Source organism: Palaemon carinicauda, chromosome 14, assembly GCF_036898095.1.
Source record: "Palaemon carinicauda isolate YSFRI2023 chromosome 14, ASM3689809v2, whole genome shotgun sequence".
NCBI classification, from domain to species: domain Eukaryota; kingdom Metazoa; phylum Arthropoda; class Malacostraca; order Decapoda; family Palaemonidae; genus Palaemon; species Palaemon carinicauda.
Window position 1 is genome coordinate 45,190,275 of NC_090738.1, and position 19,654 is coordinate 45,209,928.

Genomic DNA, 19,654 nt, shown 5'->3' on the forward strand with positions numbered 1-19,654 from the left:
AGACCAGAAGGCAACGTCATGTAACTGCTTGACAGTCTGTGAACTGTCAACAACTGAACTGTCAACCACAACAGGTGCGTGAGGACATACAGCACTGGTGCATTAGTAGCAGACCAGAAGGCAACGTCATGTAACTGCTTGACAGTCTGTGAACTGTCAACAACTGAACTGTCAACCACAACAGGTGCGTGAGGACATACAGTGTTCACTCGAGACTGCTTTGACTGTCTATACTGAGCAGTCAAAACAACTCTAGAATGCGGAGGTTGACGCACCGCGTCAAAACAAAACAACTTAGGTTGTTGTTGTAACTCGCGAACGTCAACGGAGGGTTCCGTGCGTCGCTGAACGTCAACATGCGGCTGGCAGGGTACACTGCGCATGGGTGGCGGGACTCTCACAGCTGGAGTGCGGGAGAAGGTAGCCTCAGCGTCAACTGAACGCACAACCGTGGTTGGTTGTAGGCTAACGGGTGCAGCGTCAACCTTCTCCGCACGAAAGTCCTGCATTAAAGATGTTAACTGTGTCTGCATGGTCTGCAGCAAAGACCACTTAGGGTCTACAGTAGCAGGTGCGGCAACAGACGGTGTTACTGCCTGTTGCGGTACCGCTTTGCCTCTCTTAGGAGGTGAGCAGTCGTCGGAAGACTGCAGCGAGTCCGAACTGACCCAGTGGCTACAACTGGGCCGTTGGACTTGCGCGGAAGGGACCGACTTGCGCTTAATAAGCTGCGAGACCTTGGTCCATGGTTTCTTACGAGAAACCTCTTCCGCAGACGAGAAGTAAATGGGCTCTCTCGTCTTTGTGTGGGTGGGGCGATCTTGGTAGATACGCCCGAAACCACGGAGGAAAACGTCTGTTCGTTGATCAAGGCCTCTCGAACCCATAAGTCGTTCGACATTACTTCTCCCCTGGGCTTCGGAGCTTGCAAGAGGTCCCGGACTAGGTGAACGACAGGCACGAACAGACGAACCCTCGGACGCAACACTGTAACACTTTGCGCATATCACTTTATCACTTCGATTTTCTGTTTTGCACTTATTTCACTGAAATCGAAACTTTTACTGATTTCTACCTGAAACACGCAATTCTACCCTTCATTAAAAGGTAGTAATTGCGAAAACAGTCGTATAATGTAGCTCATTAATACTAGCAAAAACAGAAAACATATATAAAGATAAAGAATTCAGTGGCTGGGAAAGAGACTAAACACTAGTGCAAATAAACTATGTTTACAATCTCTCACCGCACATAGCCTGGGGACAAGAATAAAACCCTAGAAACGTTTTACCTTCTTCCCCGTACAGCGACTAGGGAGGAGAGTAACAAGAGAACAACGTTACCCGCTTGAACGGAACGTTTTTTCTCCTCTCTCTCCCTCCGTCTCTATCTCTCTCTCTCTTTCTCTCTTGATTTCGCTCCTGAGAGAAGAGCCCAATTATATATCGTCAAAAAAAAAAACATGTTATTTGGCTAAAGGAAAAAACTGAAAGGTTTTCCAAATAAAAAGTTCCTTTAATTTAGAATTTAAACCATTTAAGCTAAGAAAGAATGAACGAAACGTCAGAATCGATTTACTCTTACTGCAAAGTGAAACCGTGATACACTCTCTCTCTATCGTAACGATAGAGCGCATGTTGAACGTCCTGAACGTCAACAACTGCGTAGCATAAAAAACTAAACGTTAGTTCATCTTTGAAAACAGTACGAAGACTATCAAAGAAATTCTTTCATAAAACATTAAATTTAAAAAGTTTTAAATTCTTTAAAGGCTAAATACGATATAACGGGCTCAACGTTGATTAACTTCGGTTCCAAGTTAGGACCGCCTACTATCAGGAAAGGTCGCATATAAACAAAACATAAAAATTTATTTTTATATGTTTATAATAAATGGAAAGTTAATCGAAGAGGCCTAATAAAGGCGGAGATATAAAATATATAGATCTATAATGTGTTAAGCAAAATTACTAAAAACCTAAACACACTTCCGTCTAAGGGAAGGGTCGGCCATTTAAAAGTGAAAGAGAGTCCATACTCTCTTTGTAACCATAATTAAATCTATCCAAAACGAGTTCAAGTTTTGAGATGAAGATAAAACCCCTGCATAGCGAAAGCTCAAAACTAGAAGTGTACTTCACCAAATAGTTGTGAAAACAAATCCAGTTAGTAACAGCGTATTAGTAGGTCTTGTCAGTAGCCCGACAGAGAGAAAATTGGTTCTTTGTTTACTTGGAGTACTAAGTACCTGCTCGACAGATGGCGCTGTTGATGTACACCCCCACCTGCATAGCGATCGCTGGCGTATTTTGACCGTAGGTTTTTCTGTCGAGCAACAGAGTTGCAGCTATATGATCACCGGCTAAGTTTAATATTGAAAAATTGTTCTTAACCCTTTTACCCCCAGGGTATTTGGAAATTTCCAACCCTTAACCCCCAGGGGTTATTTTTTTTCAAAAACATTTTGCAGTATATTTTTTTAAAATTGCTCTAACAGCCTTTCGTCATAGAGAGGTCAGATTGGTCTCATTCTCTTGGAAAATGCATGAATTTTCTAAAAAAAATCATCAAAAATATGCAAAAAAAATTTTAAATAGCATTTTATTGCAAGGACGCACCGGTACGTCCATGGGGGTAAAGGGATGAGTTTTGTGAAAAGTACCAGTACATCCTTTGGGGGTAAAAGGGTTAAAATACTAAACACCTCTAAGAAACAAAGCACTGGCCTGAAACCGTCAGTGTCAAAGGCAATATCTCATGATTGATTGAAATTACTATCAAATTGATATTTGTTGATATGGGTGTTCAAAATCAAATCCATGATTCTCAATTACAATTTCTTTGTAAATGTGCTCACTTATCAAGCCTGCTTAGCCACTTGATATTGAAAAGATTTATTGGTACCCTCTATGTTGAGGACTTAAGCTAAACACTCACTTCATATAAACTAAGAGGCATGGAGGAGGTATTCACCATTTTTATTCAAAAACAAAATTCTGAATGGGGGTTATGATATCACCCAAAGCCAGGTAAGGAAGCAGAGTTATAAAATAACAACAAACTAATCACTTGGTAGCCACCTTTGTGCTATGTCTCTGGGCAAAAATAAGAGCAAATTCAATTTTGGCCAATTCATTAGATTCTGAAATCATTTTGGATATCGAAAAAATAGGAACAACTGTAATTCATGAAATAGGGCCTTAATAAAAGGACGAACTTTCCAGTCATGAACATATGAATCTTAAAGATATAACAATGACATAACAAAATGAATTTTGATTTACATATTTTATCTTTTCAGTGTGAACTTAACATATCATCCAAAATGACCAACTTGGGGATTCCTCCACTTACAGTGCCCCTTGAATGATCCACTGTAAACGAATTGTTTTTATTTTTTTCAGGGATGACACTTCTTACACAAGCAGCACTGCCTTTTGCCTATAGCTCTTCATTTGTTTCCTTAGATTGCTTGCCCCGTATCTCACCATTTTTTTCCAATTTCAAATTGCTTCAAATTTCATTTCTCCATCCAGAAAAAATTGACATATGATTCAGTGATCTGGTTAAAGCATCTCATAACATTCACAGTAGTTAATGTATGATAGGAGGAAAATAACATGATGAAATACTAAATGGCAACTATAGCTACATGGAGCACTGGATTCAAATTTCTAAAACTAAGAGAAAGAAATGGCAGCTTTCAAGAGTTAGGGCAGTTCCTAATATACATATATAATCACTACAAAATCTTCATTTGCAATTCAATGCCTAGTTTCTATGCTTTAGTTAATAAAATATAGTACTAAGAAATGATATACAAAAGATGATACATCACTTATTTCAGTAACTGATGTATCTGATAGAATTATCCATGAGAGTAAAACATCAGCCTTTGACTTCTAAATACTTCAAATGTCCCTTTCTATATTTTCTTAGCTGGCAAGTTCTCTACCTATATTTTGTTAAAAATCCTGCGACTGATAATTTTGAGGGTTAAAAGTATTTTGTAGTATTGGTAAACATAATGTTCTATCATAGAACATCAACACTAAAAATTAATTTCTTGCATACACCAAGACACAAAACATATTTGAAACAAAACTGTATCCCTAAGAAATTCCATCTAATTAAATGAACTAACCTGTAAAGATGCTGTGGGTGATGTAAGACTCTGGGAGGCATTGTTATCTGTAACTGAGCGACTGCGATGTTTCTGAGGGGTGGAGGCATCACGGTTGTAACTCTTAATGATATCAGGAGCAAGATTTCTTCGCAGTTGCTGGTTCTTATTCCATGAGTCATAGAGAGCAAATACAATGTCGCGGTTATTAGTGGTCCATGCGCCCTAAAGTAATGAACAGATACACACATTATTATTAAAGAATTCTACAACCATTAACATAATAGCTGAAATAAAATCTAAGTGTTATCAAATCAAAATTTATAGATATGTAAGCTAATAATACATACTACATGTGATTAAAGAGTCCTACCTTTAAACCATACACAACCAGACGGTGATTTGGCGTATCTCGCAGACTTGGATCATGGCCAGATCCTGAAGGAGTGGGTGTTAAAGTTTCTCTCATGTATGCTACTTTGCTAACATTCAAAAAGTAGAACTTCTCTACTGGTTGAGCCACTGGTTCCTGTTGAAATATACCAGATACTGTACATTCACAGTGAAAACTTACTAAAGGTAAATAATTGCTGTAAAACTACTGAAAATGCAAGTTCTGTCAATAAGATGGTATATCAGCTTTGTCACTAGGCAAAAATATGTCATATGTATATGTTTAATAACCACCAAAAATCTTATCCTTACATATGATACTCAATTATTATGCAAACTAATAATATGACTGAACTTTCTTAAATGTCCATAAAATAGGAAGGAAGGGGGGAATTGTGCTGAAGTAAAATATTTTATTGCATAAAAATCAAACAAAGTTACTATTTGGTTTCTTTTAAGTTTACAGAAAAAAAACATGAAATAATTTCAATTGAATCTTGTTCACAATCAATTCTATCAAAGTATTCCACAATCTTACATTAAATTTGACAAAGTTTTATGTATAAGTGTTCAGATCTACATTACACACTGAGCTGTAAATACTAAAAATTCAAAAAGTAATTTGCCTTTTCCCTAGATATACAAACTTAAGTCCTTTAAAATACGGAAAATCTTCAGTGGAGTTGGAACTGGTATTAAATTCATTATGAGGTAGTTAGTGACCGGATGTGCATGCGGGTGAGTAGTCCCTGCCCTACCTGCCTGTCTAAGACTCTTCACTTCTGACCTTCCGCCCAGGACTGAGAGGGGTGGTTGAAGTGGGAAGTTAAACTTGAAAGGACTCAGGTTTACATAGCTATGAAAATTACAAATTACTTTTAAAATTTGTTATTTGTTCCTATGTATATACAAACCTTTTGTCCTTTAAAATAAGGCACTTCACTAATTGACAGGTCAAAAGTCCCCCAAGAATCAAAACGATTAATTCTTTATCTTGTAATGGAGATGATTCCAGGTGCCCTATATCTATCAATCACAGAGATAATACAGGCTATCAGGGCCTGGCCTGTACTAAGAAGATTGGTGTTGTCAAAGGAAGAATCCCTTCTCTTGAACAAGTTAGCTACCTAAAATTATATATATGGTGTATGATGATAAATGGGTTGGTATATATTACACTATCCTACCTCTTATCAAGGATGGGGGAGATACTTCTCTAGATTCTAAAGAATGGAGCTCATAAGTATAGCTTACTAGAATCAAGTCAGATCCAGTGACTAACAGTTCAACTGATTCCTCCCTAAAAGAGATGAGCCTATCACTCTACCTTTCATTCCAGACTTACATCTACACGTTACCATGGACAAGATGCTCCCTGTCCCATGTAGGAGCTTGGGTAACTACACAACTACTTAGCAGCCGCCAAAGGACCAAAAGCAAAATTGTCGAGAGACTTGTATGTATACTCCTGTAGGAAAAAGTATGTGAAGGTTATTTGGCATTTCCACAACCCAGCCTTCAACGTCTGGCAGAATGGAAGAGTCCTCTTGAAGGCTAGAGTGGGGCACTATACCCTGATTTCTTGAGCCGTGGTCCTAGCTGGTACCTCGACCATCTCAGATGTCGAAGTTTATGGCCTAAGGATCGTCTTACAAGCCAGAAAGAAATTGTGTTCCTCAACACCTACTTCTTGGTTCAGTCCAACATGGGTGACTAAATAAGAGAGATCGTGCAACTCACCTACTCTCTTCGTCGATGCTAAGTAAAAAGATAGTCTCGAGAGTCAATACTTTATCTGACAACTCTCCAAAGGTTTAAATGGGACACAGGTAAGAGCCTTGAGAACCAAGGTCCAGTCCCAATCCAGGGTTCAGAGATCCCAGGGTGGGCATAAACAACTCCCAAGAGGAAGAGAAATCTACACCATTTAGTTGAAAGACTATACTCATGGCTGAGTGGTAGCCTTTAAAAGCCACGACTAAGAGGCACTTCTTTCTGCTAAGAAAAACAAGAAAATCTGCAATCTGCGCTACAGACCCTCCGACTAAGGAGTATCCCTTCTACAACACCATTAGCAGAAGATGGCCATCTTTCCGTGGTAGACAACTGCAGTTGAAAGTTGCAGGTATCCATATATCTTCTCTGCTGTGCCTTGCAAAAAGGATAAGGCTTGGAGGATAAGCTGGATACCCTCCAGCTGGGAAGTTCCAACGACTTCAAGGATTGGTGGCACCTTAGAAGATGCGACAAACAGACAATGAAGATCATTAGGGTAGTTCTCTCAGGACCTCAACAAGAAGTGCCGACAAATTGGGATATCATCCAGCAAGTGGTCATCCTGAAGCTTGGCATAATCAACACTTGATAGATTAGTGGATGAATCAGGCTGAACGAAGGAGAGGTGTAGACGTACAGATGATTCTATGGGCATTGAAAAGCATCTTAAAATACTGTCCATGGATCTGGGACAGGAGAAAAAAAACACAGGAATTTTTCTGTTTAGCCACGTGGTGAACACTCCCTGGACATTTCCATAGAGCAAGAAGACATTCCATTATGTAAGGATACTGGGACCACTCCAACCCTATAACCTGCCCTGGCAACTGAGCTTGTCTGCTAGTATATTCCTCTTGCCCTGAATGTACCTGGCTGACAACTTTACGGTGTCAAACGCCACCCAGATGCTCACCTGTTTTGTCAGCCTGCAAAGGGGAGCTTGCTGATGAGGCTACTACAGTGGTTTTGTTGCTCTTCAACACTATCGAGTGCCACTGAAAACATTCTTGGAATACACGCAAAGCTAGAAATGATGCTTGCATTTCTAGGATGTTGATGCGCAGATGTTTTCCTTCTTTTGACCACACTCCTGAGACAACCAGGTGCCCAGGTGTGTACTGCACCCATCCATCGATGCATCTGAGAACAGCTGAATGTCTGAAGGAGGAGAGTTAAGTAGGACTCCTCTGGTGAGGTTTTTCTCCTTCACGCAACCAACATGATTGTCTCGAGCCTTCTCCCTCACTGGAACAGGATTGTTTGAGTGTTGGGTGATCTCTGTAGGCTGACTAGTGATCCTTCTAACATCACTGACTGATAAGGTGTCTGTGTGGAACGGGCATCTTAAGCAAGGAAAAGTAGCCTAGAAGACATTGCTAGTGCCAAGCTGGGAGTACTGTCTTGGAAATGAATGGCCGGGCTACTTCCTTGATTTTGGCTGATGCTATCACCTGAAGGAAAGATTCTTGCTTCTACCATGTCCGTCAGCATGCCTAAGTACTTCAACCTTTGCTTGAGTATGAGACTCAAATTCCAGTTCATCACAATCCCAAGATCATGACAAAATGTAAAAAGTCAATCTCAATTCTGCGGTAACTGCCTCACAAAGGATGTTAGGATCAACCAATTGTTGATATACATCAACAGAAATATCCCTTGCAAATGGGCCCAAGCTGCTAGTAGGCTGGACACCTTAGTGAACACATAAGGAGCAGTATACAGTCTGAAGCAGTCTTGAATTGGTACATTGCACCATAGAGAGAGAAGTGGGGGTACTTCTAAGAGGACTGATGGATAGGTTCCTGGATGTACGCCTCATTCAGATCCACTGAAAGCCTTAAGTCTCCTTCTCTGATGGAACTCAGCACAGAATACACTGTCTCCACTCTGAACTTTGTTTGATGAACAATCTTGTTCAGGGGGGAGAGAGTTCTGACCAGTCTCCATTCCCCAGTTGACTTCTCCACCAAGGGGACCTGCCTGTAGAAGCATAGAGACTCATCTTGAATGACTTTGAGTGCATTCTTCTTCACCATCCGTACCACCTCTATTTAGTGAAGTTAGAGGATCAGATGTAAACACTAATGGTATGTGAGAGAGGGAGAACTGACAGTCCAGAAAAGAAAGTAAGTAACCGTCATGAAGGACACTCACAAGACATGGCTTGGATCTGTCTCTGCCAGGTTACCTAATGGCAAGACAAGCATCCCTGTACTCTTGACATCAGGAGAGGGAGAATACTGACAGCATTCCCCTCTCCCTCCTATCTTCCTGATGCCACCCCCCCCCCCCCTCCTGGAAGGACCAGGTTGGGTGGCTTGGAAGGGCTGTGCATGCACAGGCTCACTTTGGGTGGAAGAGGTTGCAGATGGTCCTGGATGGGGCCTAGGAGAGGCCCCAGAAGCCTTGCTTACACCAAATCCTGCAAACATCTGTAGATACGCTTGAAGGGATAGGGCCCTCAAATGAGATGGTGCACTGGATGAAGGGGTCCTGTGAAGTAGTTCTTCACTTCCTCCCCACTGCCTACGTAAGACCCCACGGAGGAAAAGATGTGACCGCCTGTACTATCATATTCTAGAGCATCAGAGCTACCTCTAAACCTACCTGTTTTGAGAATTGGAACACCAAAGTATGTCTCCTCTTCAAAACTCAGTTGGCCCACTGCTTCACTGACTAGTGTGCTAAAAATGTCACTGCCTACCTACCAGGCAGCAAAAGATGCTTGTACTTCTCCAAAGACTCTGGGGTTGATAACCTCATTGACTTTGATAATTACGTCATCACTCCCAACCACTGGTCATGCCATGAGACAGCTTGGAAGGAGGCGATGATTCCATGACTGCCGACTCAGCGCACGAGAAGGAACAGCCTTCTGACTTGAGTCTGCCCACAGACAGTCCCTCACTGGTGCAAACATTGATAGATATGAAGAGGTGATGATGCAAATTTCTCTGGAACATAGGATATATTCTGCCTTGAGTGTGCTGAGGGGAGGAGGAGAGGCAAGATCATGTCTGATCAACTGGAAGTGAGTGTTCTCAGATCTACAGATCTGATTGTCAATACAATCCAGGGCCAAAATTGCCAGATCTGACTAAGGCACTTCCATACATTGCTTCAACCTTTGAGGGGCACTGAAGTGCCAATCAATGACCAAAGTTCTCCCTCAAGGCCACCTCTCCCAGTCCATTGGACTTATGAATGAGTGCAAGAAAGTCCATGAAGGAGCACTCCAACTCAAGATTGTCTGTCTCCATCAGTACTGGGCAAGGTCTGGCACATTAGGGGCAGTAGATGAATTCTGATTACCCTCAAAGGCAGCTGGAGTAGAAAGTGTGGCAAACTTCTCTGGAGATCAACTCCCTCCCAAGAATATGAGCATTCTGACCCAAGGATAGACCCGACAATATAATTGGGGGACGATGACAGACCAGGGCAGCAAACAATAGCGGGGAAAGAATCCCTGGCAGTGATTATGGCAGTGACAGAAGGAATAACTTGTACTTTTCCCTCTGCTGATCGGAGTGGGGAGGCGGACCTGGCCCCGGGGAGATGAAGCATAGGGCTTGAAACTGCTCAAGGATCTTGCACTCCCACCCTTTTGAAAAAGAGGTAGTGTCATAAGGAGCCCTCTCCTTACAACTATGACTGGCCTTCCTGGACCTCTTTGACTTCTTGGAAGGAAAATCAGAATTAGAATCAGAAGTTGAAGAGGACATGTTCCCTCCTCTTACTAGCCCTCTCCTTAGGCTCTGCAAGCAGATAAGTCAAGGTTTGACTGACCATCAGCAACAAAGCTCCCCTGAGGGGAGAAACCAAACTTGTTGTTCCAACAAGACACAACATAGGGGGAACACTTTCAAAAGGGAAGAGGTAGGCTTACTCAATAGGGCTTACAACAGAGGTACAGTGGTTTAGATCATAGGCACAGAGTCGGAGGGAGCTATGGGCTCCAGAGCCAGAGATGCAAGGGTTGGGGTAGGGCACAAGGATTGAGGTGATGGGCACAGGGATTGGGGTGAGAGACACAGGAGTGACCTCAAAAGGGGTAATAACAGGGATGGCACAAGTACCAGGACAAAATGCATCAACAATTTAGGCTCCAGAGCCAACTTACGACCAATTTTGGAAATACTGTAGCATCAACTTGTGCTAGGGCCTTCTTACATGCAGGCAGTGGCACATTTATAAGGGTGTAGTCTTTAACAGTCTTTTAGGCTTGGGATACATAGGGGGATTCACCAATGGGGGGACAGGCCAAATCTTAGGAAGGCCAAGCCTTCCTAAGGTCAAACTCATCGCCGGCGGTCTGCATGGCTACAAAATAAGAGCTTCAAATCTCTATTGAGGTGCAACGAAGACTGGGGGAACGCCATGCAGCACCATAGCTGAAAACCCTTCGACGAAGATCTGAGACTTCCTTGCTCCTCCTGCAAAATCCCATAGGACTGTTCCAGGGGCGTATGCACAGAAGCCGCAATAGCACCACTTGCACTCAATGAGGGAAAGACAGATGTGAAACTCTTCTGTGTCTTCTTGAGCATTGCCAAAACTAACTCAGAGAAGGCTGAGCTTTCTTCTTCCCCCTTCAAAGCATACGCTTGTCACAACATAGGAGGCCAAGACCTGCTCTCAGCACATGGGGGTGATTGCGAACACTCGTGCTCCCAACAAGAAGCAGAGTGTGTAGATTAACTTCCAGTTTAGCCATAAACTAGTTGCAGGGTCCACTCTTTCTCTGGCAAGTACAAATCTCTTGCTAATTTACATGTATCAGCAACAGACAACAATCTTTTATGGAAAGTTAAAGAAAAATATCAGAGCCTTTAGTACGTTCGTACTCGTTGAGGCTGAAGACAGAAGTAAAACGTTTTTGACAAGTGGATGGGTAGTTCCAGCTCCACTGATGGCATTCCTTACTTTAAAGCATGAAAGACTTTTATGTGTAGGAACAAACCTGAGGTAGTTCTTCTTCCTCTCCATCTTCTTTGAAAGAGGGGTGATCTTTCAGGACACTTTGAAGCCAAATCTGAGCATGACAAAGTTCAGTATTCAAATATGCAATGCTCCAGGAACTACGAGGTCGGTGCTTAAGGCCATCATTGATAGGGATCAAAGATAAGTTGTGCTCTGAAAGAAATGGAAATAAAACAATCATTTATTGCTATCATAATTATTTTCCATAAATAGAATACGCCGTGTCAAGCTTCACACTACACTTATAACATTAACTATAATTATAGAGCCTCTACAACAGCAGCACTCGGCATCTAACAAATATGGTTATTACAAGTGAATTCTTTGCATTAAATGAGCATACTTGAGCATATCATAGCATATTTTCATAAACAGTTTAGGAAAAATACTAATAACCTATATTATACCATGTAGGTCCCATATAAGCACTTAAGCAAAGTAAAAACACAATTTAAAAAATAAAAGCTCACCTGAGCTTAACGACAGTCTCTCTCCACTAAGATGGAAGCCTTTTTTAACACCAACAGACATCCAATACCTTACATCAAATCTCTGCAAAAACAGAACAGAGAACTTTATAATCAAACACTTTCGTAACTTATCTTAATTGTAATTAACAGCATCATAAAGGAGGAATGGAATGAAAGAACAACAGGGGAATGCAAATACAGTATATATAAAGAGTATCTAGCTCACAATTGTTTAATTCAAATACTGTACAGTACTGTACATACCAATCTTAACACATCAAATTTCGTGTCATAATAGTCAGATTAATCAAAACACTGATGATCTTGAAATTAAGGATAAAAAATTTAGATTAATGAGCATTAAATGAAAAGCATTTTTTCCAGTTACAGTACTATTACTCTAATTCTTACTGTGTATAAAACTTTACTTCAGATAAAAAAAATATTTTGCAATTTTACTCATTTCCAGGGTAAACACCAAAATGGGTTAGATTTAAGAAAATAAGTTTTCACTGTTATCAGGCAAGTATTTAGTTAAGTAGCATAAGCTAAATAAAATGCTTCTATACCAGCATGCTAATTACAATGTAAGAGACTGTATTACCTCACTACTATAGCTATAATTTCAATTGGAAAAATTTTTATCATGTATTTAATAGTAATCATTTGACATTTGCTCTATATTATTTATGCTCTTTAAAACTATGAAAAAGTTATTATGACACAAAATATAAGCCTGAAATCGTAATAAGAATTTCTATCATAAAATATTTCAGAGTACTGTACAGTAAGATCCACATACCTGAAATGACAATGACAAATGTACAGTATGATAATGCCGGGAGAGTTGAGGTCTGCGAGGTTTTGTGTTATTGAAAAGAGAACCTCGCCGAGTTGGACGTGACACACCAGATATAATGAACTTGAGATTTTCAAACCACCTAAAAGGAAAACATTGAACATAAAAATCTTCAAGCAACAATAACAGAAACCAAACTCCCATGTAACAACAATTATTTGTATAAAGGGATTTTGACAAAGGAAAAATCTATTTTCGGGAGATACTTTGTTGAGCATTATTTTGTAAAATAAGTATTTTGACAAAGGAAAAACCTATTTCTGAGAGGTACTATACTGTGTGGCCCCAAGGAGTTTCATATTAGGCTAGAGTAAGGAGTCTAATATAACAGGGTACAGTATATTAAAGAAATAACACCTTCCTTGTCCTAGGGAGAATGTATCTGCATGCAAACACAGACTGAGTGAATGCAAAATTGGGTTCCAGGCTCTCTAAAATCCACCAGAGCACCTTCTATGCTATATCTCTTTGCTATAAGACAAGATTTCACTCACTGAGGCACACAAAAGCTCCCTTGGAAAATGGCAAAGACACCTTGATATATGTTTACCATCGGAAGCCATCATTTCCCAATACAAGTAGGCCTCAGCTATACCCCACTTCCTTTCATGAGTAATATGATGTAAGAGTCTTGGGAACCACACAGTACCTCACAGGAATAGATTTTTCCTTTGTTAAAACCCATTTTTTATGGGTTAGGAACTAGGTGGTCCCCAAGGAATAGTACCTGAGCAAAAACAGTAGACTCAAGGATCAAGTTGTTTATAAATTTATAACACTAGGCATAAAAAAGTCCATACTTACATCACATGAGTGGAAAGAACTAATAATCTGACACATTCACCTAGAAGGGGTTACCCCTAAGGAGGTTAGATGTCTGTCAGGGTATATCAGTAGAGAGGATTGGTTGACGATCTCTCACCCATGCCAGAATTCCCCATTTATGTGCCACAATAAAACCAAGAACAATACAAGCATGCCGTACTATTTTGATTTGTTTAAAGTACAGTAGTGTCTTATAAATATTGTACACTATGCCAAGACCAACCCATAAAGCTTTGGATATCCTGAAACCCTATACAGTACTGTACATTAATCCCTCACTAAATCACTGTTCACCCATCAAGCTCTCAGTACATTGAGGAATTATAAATGTATTATATGTAAATCTATATGAAAGAGTCCTCTTTATATAGCAGATTTCTGTGTGGGCAGATAGGTATTAAAATTTTTCAAATTTTCATATTTTTTCCAAAAAATAATTATTTTTGGGACTAAATTTTAATAAAGTAAATTACAGTAATAAACAAAAATACAGAAATTCGGTTTTGTAGCGAGAATGCAATATATACAGTTTGTTGGGAAGAGGATAATAAGTAGTATGCTATAATTAACAAAAAGAATCATGCATTTGTATGGAAAAACGACTCATGAAGAGGAAGGGACATAGCCAAGCTGGCCCAGATGAGTTTATACAAGGAATGCTATTGGCTGGCAGAGGCCACTTATCAGTATCCTTGCCACTGATAGCCTCTTGAACAACAGAATCACTCTCAAAGAAACTGCAACATTCAGTATCTCATGCTATCCAGTTTGATTCTACAAATATGTAAGCAACATCGCTCTGTTTTTTTATATGTTGATATTTTTTGCATTTTTGACAAAGTGTGAATTGCTTTCAATTGCTACAAGAGAAAACCTGCTGAGGTGCCCTTTGGTGCTCGCAGATCCAAAGGCCATGGCATTGCAGGATCTTGAAGGTAGGCCAAGGAAGGAGGGAGGGAACAAGCATTCAAACTCTGAATTTCTGGAAAAAACAACCTAAACACTCGACCATCTATGCGATGGAACAGGAGTCCCCAAGGGCTACAGGTTGTCCAAACCTGAAAAGGACATTAGTATTGCCCAAAATAGGGAGTTTTGTAACACGACTGGGAAGATAAGAACCATATCCTGGGAGAGCCCTAACTGGTGGTTCTCAGAAGAAACTGTATCTCCCTCTGTGGGACCCCAGAGTAAGGCTATCTTCTCCAATGGACACAGAATTAATTTGGAATCATCTTCAATATGATAAGGATTCTAGTCTTTAATCCACCATGGTCCCATGACTGAAAGACCTTACTGCCGAATCTCAGGCTTTAGACCAGATGAGATACTGAAGTTCCTTGCAGGGTAAGTACTCTGAAAGCCTCTTGATCTAAGCAAAACTATTTACCCACATAGAGGTTTAAAAGAGACCTGTTTCTCAAGTTTTTCACCTGTCAGTCTTAATTTATGGCAACTTGAATCAATTGCAAGGAACTGGAAACATTTGCAGGTACCCAAGCCCTGTTAAAAGCAGCATGGCAATAACTATGATAGCGTCAATGAGAGTGAAACCACCAAGGGTTGGTAGTATTAGTATACCTAAGCTGGCTATATTTAGTTTTTGAGTCCCCCCCCTTTAATGAGAAAATTCCAAAAGGATACATGTGTTTAACAAAATTAGCAATTGTTCATTAAGATCTCTGCAGTTTTATGCTATGAGTTGAGTGTTTTAAATAAATCTATCTATAGAAAATATTGTGGACTCACAGGGAGACTCGGTTAATATACTTTCTTGAGGTATGCACAAAGTAAGAGAAATGATTAAATGTTAAATATAGGAGTGATCTAGGAACAAAGGAAGGAGAAAAGGATATTTGTGAGGTTTCAAATTTGAGGAAAAGGCAAAGACAGGATTTGGGGCAACTTCTAGTCATCAAGGATACAGATTGAAATATATTGCATAGGAATGATGACAGTAAGAGGAGATGGAGAGAATATTATGAGCAACTAGTGAATACTGAAAATGAGAAAGAGGAGCTGGGAGAAGCACAAAGGGTGGAGGGGTCAGCAATGGAGATACGTAATACAGAAGTGAAGCGGGCATTGAGTAAAATGAAGAATGGGAAAGTACCAGGCCCATCAGAGTTTCAAATTGAAATGATCAAGATACTTGCTACAGAGGGGGCAGATAAGTTGTTGTAAGAGTGGCAATGCCAGATGACAGATTTAATGGACTACAATATATCCTGACAACCAGAGTAGTGTCTGGTTGGAAAACGATCACAAGAAGAAGTACATAGTTATGAGAAATTCCTATTTATTTATTGCATATTTATTTACATAAAAGTAATAAAACTATATTTACCTTATTCATTATTGGTATATAATCCATAATAAATAGCCTATTCAAGGAATAATTGCCACGTCATATATTTATTAGTTTTATTCTTCTCTGGATTTTCCCCTAAACTAAATATTAATTTAATTTTAACTTTAGAACAATTACAGTTATCAGCTATCTGCTGAACATAACTCTTAAGAAGAGAAACTGCTAGTGAACAGCATTCCTCAAAACTATAGCACAAAACACAATCCTATTCCCGGCACACTTTCACTTAGTTACTTGAATCACTCTCAAAGACACTTAGCAATTCCAGAAGATATCTGCTTTTAAAACAATAAATAACCTAAAATCACATAATTAACACTGTGTTGATCGAGGATAGATTATTTAGAACTCCTCCCGACACTCTCCTAAGCAATAAGAGAACTGGAAAGACAAAGTAACTGTGATGTACCCACTCCTAGATAGTTTTCATCAACCTCCAGGTTACCTCAAAATTTAACTACAGGGGAAGGTATTTGCAAGGAAAAAAAGTGGGAAATTTTCAATTTAAGGGTACATCAACATTTCAACAGCTTCATGGGAGAAACAATATTAACATTGGGTGAGTTTCGCAGTAATGATATCTACAACATCTTAAATCTACCGTACTTTACTTCCAGAGTTTTGCTGAATAGAAAACAGCCACTTATACAGTATTTAAATTTAAACACTGTACAGAAATTTAATTTACAGATTGGGAATTTTATATATAAGTCTATACAAGAATGCAACATGTTCTTCAGCAAAAAAAAAAAAAGATATTACTATACAGTAATTCAGTACTAGTTCATGTTGAATAGTACCAAAGGAGTATTAAATATAAGCTTCAAAGTCCCTAAATTCTACAATAAATCCTACAAAGTACCTGAGTGTGCTCCCATAGAAAAGCGCTTCAATAACTGGATTGATTACAGTGTTGTCCTTTTTCTGTGTCTTGGTTTCCAACCCAATGTTCATACTTAGGTTCTGGGAACGAAACACTCGGTACGAATCATGTTCCTGTGAAAAGAAGCAAACATCACCATTAAAGATAAAGCAATCTTAATCATGTAACCTCTACTATATTTTTCTATATACCATACAGATGATCCATATTTAATGGGATACATATACTGTAGATGGATAAACATGAAAAGAAAAATGGAGCTTGGACTGAAATGGAAATAATATCAAACTAACTAAACCTAGTGTAACTAAAAATATATGGAAACCAAACCTCAAAGTGAATTCTATTCACTATATAAATGAAAAAAAATCTTTAATTTACAGTACTGTATTCTTGAAGCTTGAGAGTTGTCAAACATACACCATAGTGTTATCTATGAGCATCTTTAAAAAATGGCAACTGTTTATAATTACAATGTAAAAGTCTTCTTAACAAATTGGAATGATAGGTTATCTTCATTTTGTAATAACTGCTATAAAACTAATGGCAGTATTCAACAACTGCAAACTGCAGATAGTTCTTCCATAACAAATAGAAAAAAACATGACAAATTCGAAGATAATTTGTATTTTTCCTAACCATACAAACCTTAGCTATTTACAGAGGGTTTACCTTTTAGCGCAGCTGAAATGGCGAGCCATTAGAATTTAACGAGGGTGTATTACCCCCGCGCTAGTTAGCGGGGGGGTAGGGGAGTGGTAGCTAGCTACCCCTCCCCCCCTCACACACAGGTGAATGCTCACTTTCACTTAGAGGTAGGACTTGTCTTGGGGGACAGGGCTGGCGGGCAAATATGTGTAAATAGCTAAGGTTTGTATGGTTAGGAAAAATACAAATTATCTTCGAATTTGTCATTTGTTCCGTAACCGAAATACAAACCACGCTATTTACAGAGGGTGACTTACCCCTTAGGTAGGGTGGAAAGTCCCCAGCCATACTGGCTTTGGCTTTACCCGGGGACTCAGAATCCGAGTGAGTCGCACTCGAGAAAAGGAGTCCCTGCACCTCACAAGTTCCTTGCTCCGCAAGGAACCATGTGGCCTACGTAAGCTTGTGTGTGAAGGAAGAAGTGTGACCCGTCCTAGGCAGTTGACCTGGAGTTCCAGAAGGAACTCTGGGTTAGGACGTTCCCAATACCACCTCGTCAGGGTATGGGGGACGCGACAGTATTGACTCAATACTCGGAACACAAGGAAGCATGGTTTACCTGCAGAGGTTCGAGGTCAGCTATGCAGAGACCAGGATGCTGCTTCCCCGTAGAGGGGATGATGAAGAAAGAAATAAGAGCCAGACATGCTTCTTTCGTTCATGTAGACTAAAACCTGATAACAATGCCCTCAACCTTCTGCTACCTGTCCAAAAAGGAGCCTGAGGTTAGACCAGCTGTTGTGTAGCCACCACAGAGCGATAGAAAACATATCGAGACTCCTGTGGGTCACGCCCTGCAGGAAGCGGGCTGCGAAGGTCATTAGACGCTTCCAGACTCCAGCTTGTAGCACCTGCGTCACAGAGTAGTATTACTCGAAGGCGAGGGACGTTGCGATGTATCCAACATCGTGCTGTAGGGCGACGTGACGGGGGAGGGTCTGGAGACAGGTCGAGATGAATGTCCGAGTCCGGGCTGAAGAGGTATACTGGTGACTCTCCCCCGTGTCCTCCTTGTGCTCCCAAATCGGCTGCAACTGAGGACAAACTGCAGCTGTTCCCAGCGCTAACCTCTCGATTCCTTTACTGGCAAGAAAGAGAAGGTCTTGGGACATCAGATACAGAATGGAGACTCGAAATCTTGAATGAATTGGACTGAAGGGCCGGGACCCCCAGATTCTGAGTCTAGCCAACAACTCAGGAGCGAACCTGAATGTTGCCTTCCCCTCTTCCTTAGAAAGGGGGGAGTCGTAAGAGACCAAGAAGATTGCTTACACACTGGCTGTGGCCAGAGTGAGCAGGAGACCCAAGGCGGAATACAATCCGAGGCCTGTCGTAAAGGGTCTTGAGAAGATCTCTTAAAGGACTAAAAGTCCGAGCCATGCTCCAAGTTGGAGGTCTTCCTCCGACTAGGGCAGGGACAATCGTAGCTTCGCATGAGCGAGGATAGATCCAGCAGGCAGGAAAAAGTTATTCCTTTAAGCCTGAAGGTCAGGGAAAGGCTGAGCGACAGGCTTCATTGCCGAGAGCGGAAAGGAGTTTCCTCCCGCCGAAAGGCAATAAGACCGTTATTGCTGGAGAAGAGGCCTCAAGGGAAGAGGTATATCTCCCACGGCACCAACCACCTTAGACTCTTCACTTTGCCTGGAAGACCCCTGTGGATGACTATCGCAGATGACGCGACCTCCGTACCGCGACTGTAGCGGGTTGTCTCTTCTTGAGGAGGAGGCGTAGTGTCTCCAGGCATGAAGCCGAAGCGACGCCCCGGTTCGGGAGAGATGTCGCAGTGTGGTTGCTTGAGTAGTCTGCGCCGTGGGAGAAGCTCTCCCGGGAGTTCCGTCAGGGGAAGCAGAGGGTCCAGAAACCGTTCTGCGCATAGTCCCAGTGGAGCTCTCCCATTGAAAGGTTGACAGACAACCTGGTCTTGTTGAGACCCATTGTCCACAGACAAAAAGGAGGGAAGACGCAGGCGTCGAAGTTGTCCCACCATCACCGGAATGAATCTTGCCAGAGTCTCGGGGTCTGAGACTGGGGGGAAGAACAGCGGAAGCTTGAGGTTCCAAGCTGTCGCGATCAGGTCCCCCAGACCAGTACTTGCTGGTTACCCAAGGTCAAGGACCCCCAGGTACACTCTCTCTACGAGGCTCTGCTCGGATAGTCGGAGAGAACATTCCCCTGCCTGGAATGAGAGAGCCGATGGTGGTATTGAGAGAATCTCAATCATCCTGGTATCTCTACTGCAAGATGTGAAGGTGTGAAAATGCGTCCC

General features: G+C 41.0%; 1 protein-coding gene across 1 annotated transcript in view; it reads right to left on the minus strand.

Annotated features, from left to right (window-relative positions):
* Nucleotides 1–19,654, minus strand: part of LOC137653565 (protein hobbit-like) — a 572,883-nt gene that overhangs the window by 329,987 nt on the left and 223,242 nt on the right. Inside the window, 6 exon segments of the mRNA XM_068387072.1 lie at nucleotides 4,145–4,348; nucleotides 4,497–4,652; nucleotides 11,253–11,425; nucleotides 11,743–11,824; nucleotides 12,545–12,683; nucleotides 16,660–16,793. Coding sequence (XP_068243173.1) covers nucleotides 4,145–4,348; nucleotides 4,497–4,652; nucleotides 11,253–11,425; nucleotides 11,743–11,824; nucleotides 12,545–12,683; nucleotides 16,660–16,793 — 888 coding nt within the window.